We start from the raw sequence: 6,851 nt of genomic DNA, 5'->3' as shown, positions 1-6,851 counted from the left end.
AAAATATGCATATGAGGTTTAATATTGTACTTTCAAAAGGTAAAAGGAAAATAGAGGTGGAAACTTTATGTTCACATAAAGTGAAAGCATGACTTATCAATTATTATTCTTCCATCCTTTCAATGGAAACTCAGTAAAAAGTCGTACATGGCATTATATGTGTAAGAGATGGCTTATTCCGTAGTAAAAATTTATATAAATAAAAGAAAATTAAAAGCCACATAAAATAAATGCGTAATAGTGTGATAAAGAGAGAATAAATAGCAACAAAACCAGTATGCTTCAAAAGCACTTATGTTATGCTGAATATATTAAATACTGTGCCAAACGTCCCATATAGGGAAGAGTGAGACAACTTTCTCAATTACCCAAATTTTAAGATCAAATCAAACAAATCCCACAGACAGAAAAAATAATTTCAAATGCATGCTCATGCTTCACACTCAAATCCCAAATATTTTTCATTTTTTTTTTCTGTAAAATGCAAAAAAAATTATTTTAGAATTAAGGAAATCGTACTTGTGACAAAAAAATTTATATATGAATGTTAAACTTAAATCATATTTATCACGAAATTAAAGTCTATCTGTCATCGAATTTAATTATATCAAAATTTACTAAAATTTTAAAAATTATTATTTTTTACTTATTTTAAAAAATAAAAAATAATATTACTCAGGCGAAAAATACCTACTTCTCATTCCGTAATAATAAGGTTGAGGCCGTAATATGTTACAGGTCAGTTACTGTAGAACGATAACAGGGAAATTTGAATTTTGAAAAGCATTCCATTCACCAATTGCCACGCACTAGGCGCGTGCCTCACTCATTCCCAAACGTGGCAGACGTGGCACTGTTATAATCAATGGTGGGCCCTGTAAAGCAGACAAATTAATTTCGCAGTCCACCATAGTACATTTTCTACTAAAATAAATCTAGGAAATTATAAAAAAAACTAAAAAAGGTTTGAATTTTGAAATTTCAAGATGTAGATGTAGTAATTTTAAACCACATCTATTTTTTAAAATTAAATTATATTATTATATTTCCGTGTAAGTATATTTAATTTTTATATATTAAATAATATAATTTAAAAAATATATAATTTTGTAATAATGATCTTAAAAAATATTAAAGTAATACAATTTAAAAAGCATTATAATTTTATTAGAATAATGTTAAAAAAATTGTGGTGATTATTTTAAAAAGGAAAACTTATTTGGTTACTTTAAAAGGAAAAGATTATTTAATTACTTAATTTATTAAATAAATAAATTGTTTTTATTTATTGAAAATAAAATTATTTCATTAAAAGATCATATTAAATAAAATTACTAAAATTACATCGATTATTATATTTTTCGTGTACTTTGGTTTTGTATCAATATTAAACCATCCTACCTGGATGCTAGCATTGCTACTTATCCTAATATTTTAATTCAAAGTTTGTTTGTTAGTAAAGTTTGAAATCAGAAAAACAACCGGCTATATATTATAACATTGGTAAACATATATAATTAACAATAATAACATAAAACAAGTGGTGCTCAAGGACAAATAATTTTTTAAGAATACCATTTCCTGAATAATGGATATTTAAAGCTGTAAAAACAATTAGAGTCATAAAAATGATTTTTTTTTCTAGAAGAAAAGTGTACATAAAAGCCATAAGACCACAACCCCACAAAGAAAGAAAACTTTACCCCTTTTTTCTTCAATGCTTTGATGATCTACTTCCCTTTATTGTTTTCCACTTTTGGATTCATTATACCATGTTGGCAAAGGAAAGAATAATTACGTTGATAATGTCAATCATTTAAACATTATTTGAACAAGATTAAAGTGTTATTTAACAATAACTTACGTAATGATATGAAAAAAAGAGTGAGTGTGCCATGAAAAGTGGAGAGTTTTGAGTTTTTGCAACATTCCACGGACACCACTTTTTACTACTGTCTTTGATTTATGACTTGACTTGTTTCCGTTCACCACTTCACTTGTCTTGTATGCGCTTTTTCCACTCTCTTTGCTCTTTGCTTTACACACTGAAACATAAGCGTTACATAGCGTCTCATTCAAAAACCAAAAGTTCAGAGCTTGTTTAATTGTAAGCCTCTATTTTTTTTCATTCCGAACTGAAAATGGCGTTTTCAGAACTGCTCCTATTCTCTCTTGTGTTTTTGCTCTCGAACCCAACATGGGTGTGTGGGAATGGAGAGCTAAGAGCACTAATGGATATGAAAGCCAGTTTGGATCCAGAGAGCCTTTATCTACCTTCTTGGACTATCAATGGTGACCCATGTGATGGATATTTTGAAGGAGTGGCATGCAATGAGAAGGGTCAGGTGGCAAATGTTTCTCTGCAGGGTAAGGGTCTCTCAGGGAAGCTTTCACCAGCCATTGCAGGGCTCAAGCACTTGACCGGACTCTACTTGCATTATAACTCTTTGTATGGAGACATACCAAGAGAGATTGCAAACTTGACTGAGCTTGTTGATTTGTATTTGAATGTAAACAATCTGTCTGGGGAAATCCCACGTGAGATAGCCAGCATGGAGAACTTGCAAGGTATGTGGTTGTGTTCTTGTTGAACAAGATCGAAAACCTTTATTATTCTGTCTTAGTTTTTTTTCTTAATTTTTCCGTATTTAAAGTTTGTCTTTTTTTTTTCTGTACCTAAATGCTGTTTAGTGAAGATGGGTTTTGGCTGAAAGACTTGAGCTTGGTTTTTGATTATTTGTTGTACTGTACCATTTGTTTTGCTTTGTTCCCTCAAATGGTGTGCAGGAACCCTCTTACACTTGTTCCAAAATAGTATTTCCTTTTTTTAATAATGTTGAACGTTGGCTTTTGAATCCTTGTATTTTTTTGACAAACTTGTAAGCTACAAATAGCAGTTTTAATTCTGTTGATTGTTTACTCTCTTCATTTAGCATTTGCTCGAAAACTAAAGTTGCTTTGCTACCAGTCCTTCCTGTGGATATCCTCAGTTTTGATTAGAAACAGTGTTATGTTGGTTGTTCAAACTTCGCAGTATGCTTATTTTTCCCTTTCACTTTATTTACAGTTTTGCAGCTTTGTTATAATCGGTTGACTGGAAGCATTCCTACACAGCTAGGAGCTTTGAAAAAGCTGAGTGTTGTTGCATTGCAGTCAAACATGTTAACTGGTGCTATCCCTGCCAGTCTAGGTGATTTGGGCATGCTGGCGAGGCTAGATTTGAGCTCTAATAATCTTTTTGGTTCCATTCCCACTAGCCTAGCTGAAGCTATTTCACTGAGAGTTTTGGATGTTCACAACAATACCCTTTCTGGGAATGTACCTCCTGGTAATAATATGTTACTGTTTCCATTTATTCAGTAATTTGTTTTACTTATTATCTGAAGTGTGTTTATTTTCCTTTTTGGTTCAATGAAGCTCTGAAGAGACTTGATGATGGATTTCTGTATGAGTACAACCTGGGGTTATGTGGAGTTGGGTTTTCATCCTTGAAAGCTTGCAACGCTTCAGATCATGTCATTCCAAGCAGACCTGAACCTTATGGAGCAGCCACAAGAGATATCCCTGAAACTGCAAATGTGAAGTTACCATGCAATGGTACTCAGTGCCTTAATTCATCAAAATCAAATCAATCCACTTCAATTGCTGTTGGCATATTTGTGGTTATAATTGCAATGTCTGCAATTGGTGTTTTGACTTTCACACTGTATCGTCGGAGAAAACAAAAGCTTGGAGGTTCTTTTCATATCAGTGACAATCGTCAAAGTACTGAGGAGGCCATGGGTGTATATAGGAAAAATGGATCTCCTTTGGTCAGCCTTGAGTACTCTACTGGATGGGACCCTTTGGCTGAGAGTAGAAATCTCAGTGGGTATAGCCAAGATATGTTCCAGAGTTTGAGGTTCAATTTGGAAGAAGTGGAGTCTGCTACTCAGTATTTCTCAGAGTTGAATCTGTTGGGGAAGAATAGCTTTAGTGCAACATATAGAGGAGTTTTAAGAGATGGATCCGTTGTTGCTGTGAAGAGCATAAGTAAAACTAGTTGCAAGTCGGATGAAGCTGAGTTTATGAAGGGACTGAACATGTTGACCTCATTGAGGAATGATAATGTAGTGAGGTTGAGAGGATTTTGTTGTTCAAGGGGACGAGGTGAATGCTTTCTGATTTATGATTTTGTTTCTAATGGAAACCTTTCACGCCTTCTTGATGTCAAGGAAGGAGATGGTGAAGTCCTTGAATGGTCAACTAGAGTTTCTATTGTGAAAGGGGTTGCAAAAGGTTACCTCTCTATCCAACCCTTTATGAATTATCTTTCTATAATGTAATTAAATAAAAGTACTTGCTTATGCTTTCTATTTGAGGTCTATACTAAACCATTTTTTCTTGATCAGGTATGGCATATTTACATGCATACAAAGCAAACAAACCAGTTATTGTTCACCAAAACATCTCAGCTGACAAAGTCCTCATTGATCAGCGGTACAATCCATTGTTGGCAGGTTCTGGCCTGTACAAGCTTCTTACTAATGATATTGTCTTCTCTGCACTCAAGGGCAGTGCAGCAAAGGGTTACCTGGCTCCTGAATATGCCACTACTGGGAGGCTTGCGCAGACAAGTGATGTCTATGCTTTTGGGGTGCTGCTTTTCCAGATCCTTTCAGGGAAGCAAGAGATCACTAGCTCAATAAGGCTTGCTGCGGAGTCCTCCAAGTTCCAAGAATTTATGGACCCAAATCTTCATGGAAGATACTTTGAATATGAAGCAGCTAAACTGGCAAAAATAGCTTTGCTTTGCTCCCATGAGTCTCCTTTCGAGAGGCCAGCCATGGAAGCCATTGTTCAAGAACTGGGGAACTGTAGTAGCTGCCTCTGATTTCAATTATTACTCAGTTACTTCATCCATCATTCCCCCATTTACCTTACGTGGTGACTGGCTTGGTGATAAGATGATTAGTTAGTGCTAACAACTACTTATGTTTGTGGCCTTTTAGGATTTAACAACTTCTTAGCTTTGGACAGTAGTGGACTGTCTCTTAGAGAATAGACATTTCATCCTCAAATCACCTGTAATTTTCTTGAATGTTTTTTTCTCTACAAGGTGAATGCTTGAATTTTGTGTCTATCCGTATCTACCATACAAAAATCCAACGTACTAGGATTCTGTTCACTAACTCCGAATTACAAATTATTATAATATTCTTCTCGCACATTCCTTGTAATGTCACACGGTAACGTTGAAGCCATTTAGGCATTACTCACATCACACCTTAAAAATTTTACTAGAAAATGTTTCTTTTAATTTTTGGTACAACTGCAACCAATTATATCTGCGGGGACCTGTGTTTTTCACCAGGTCAAAAGTTGGTCTTTTTTATACTCATTCGACAATGAAAAACATTCAAATGCTTTGGATACAGAAGTTAAAATATTAAAATTATTGCCAAATTGTTAACCATTTTGCTATGTATATATGGGTAACAACAAATAGTTGTAAATACAATGTTTCGAGTCTTGCCTTTTTTGTGGAACCATCTTACTTAAGTGAACAACCAGAATATGGCCATGTTAGAAGTGGATATTTGTGACAGAAGAATAGTACATGAGTAGGGGACGAGGTATAATGAAATTTGGGTAGAGAACCTAACCTTATTAAGAAACACAGGGGGGGTTGGTTACCTTTGTTTATGTGGGACTCAAGACTTTTCAGAGGATGGATGTTCCCACATGTTATGGGTACTTGGGCTAAGTTGTCTACTGGTTGAAGATGTTTCACTGGCTCAGCCACTCGTACACTGGGTCCAATAATTAATACACCAAGTCCCACGATAGCCCAATTACATGCTCATGGATCACTCATCACTGTCTGCCCAATTTTCCGGAAAAAGGAAAAAAACAAAACAAAACAAAAAAAGGAAGCAAGATAGGAGTAATAGCATTCGTACAACAAAATAATTCTATAGTATACTTTTTTACACCAAGAGATATACCTACATAAGAGAGAGAGTATAGTAGTATGAATGATAAAACCATTTCTTTATTAAATCATACGCACAAGATATTAGAGGAAAACGTTATTCTTACGTTTTGAACAAGAACAATAACAAGTAAGCAAATAAAATAACAAGTAAAAAAAAAAAAATACTTTTATTAACATTCAAAGGTTACATAAATAGAGTGTAACACAATACAGGGTATTGTTTATACGATCTTCATATATAAAACACGGACTAAGAAAATAATAAAAATACCTTTTAAAAAACTAAACCTAATAAATTTTTGCACCAGACAATTTGTAACACCACTACTAGACAACCTCTAGTAGACGATTTTCTGCTCCTTTTCATCAGACGATTACTCCAACATATGATTTGCCAAACATGATTTAGAGTCAATCTTCACAATTCTCCTCCATCTTGACTCGAAATCATGGGAGAAATCTCAGAATAATCTTCCTTTATCCTCAAACGAAAAATTAATCCACTGCAAGCACCGTTTAAACCTCAATCTTCACAAGGACTTTCCAAACACATATGTGAGATTCTTCTCTGAGGCTATTTTCTTGATTCTGACCTCTCCAACCTCAACAATTTCTCTAACAAAGTGTAGTATAACATCTATATATTTTGTCCTTTCGTGATACATCTGATGATCAACTAGATGAATAACACTTTGATTATCACAATGAATACTCATCCAATCTTGCACAATACCCAACTCTCCAATCACATCCTTCAACCACAATGCTCCATTCACTCCCTTGTGAGTGTGATATACTCTTCTCAGGTAGTAGATAAAGCCACCATTGATTGTAAACTGGATTTTCAGAAAACTATAGTTCCAAACAATGTAAA

General features: G+C 34.2%; 1 protein-coding gene across 1 annotated transcript; it reads left to right on the top strand.

The window, feature by feature from the left end:
- Window positions 1-1,689: 1,689 nt before the first annotated feature.
- Window positions 1,690-5,120, top strand: LOC137828751 (receptor-like serine/threonine-protein kinase ALE2). The gene is made up of 4 exons (XM_068635439.1): window positions 1,690-2,568; window positions 3,068-3,328; window positions 3,418-4,278; window positions 4,392-5,120. Exons 1-4 carry the CDS (start codon window positions 2,142-2,144, stop codon window positions 4,871-4,873), a joined length of 2,031 nt encoding a protein of 676 aa, XP_068491540.1. The 5' UTR covers window positions 1,690-2,141; the 3' UTR covers window positions 4,874-5,120.
- The last annotated feature ends 1,731 nt before the right edge of the window (window positions 5,121-6,851 follow it).

Source organism: Phaseolus vulgaris, chromosome 7, assembly GCF_051622355.1.
Source record: "Phaseolus vulgaris cultivar YP4 chromosome 7, ASM5162235v1, whole genome shotgun sequence".
Classification (NCBI taxonomy): Eukaryota; Viridiplantae; Streptophyta; class Magnoliopsida; order Fabales; family Fabaceae; genus Phaseolus; species Phaseolus vulgaris.
Note: the sequence above shows the minus strand (reverse complement) of the source record. Positions and strands in the feature narration are given on the sequence as shown.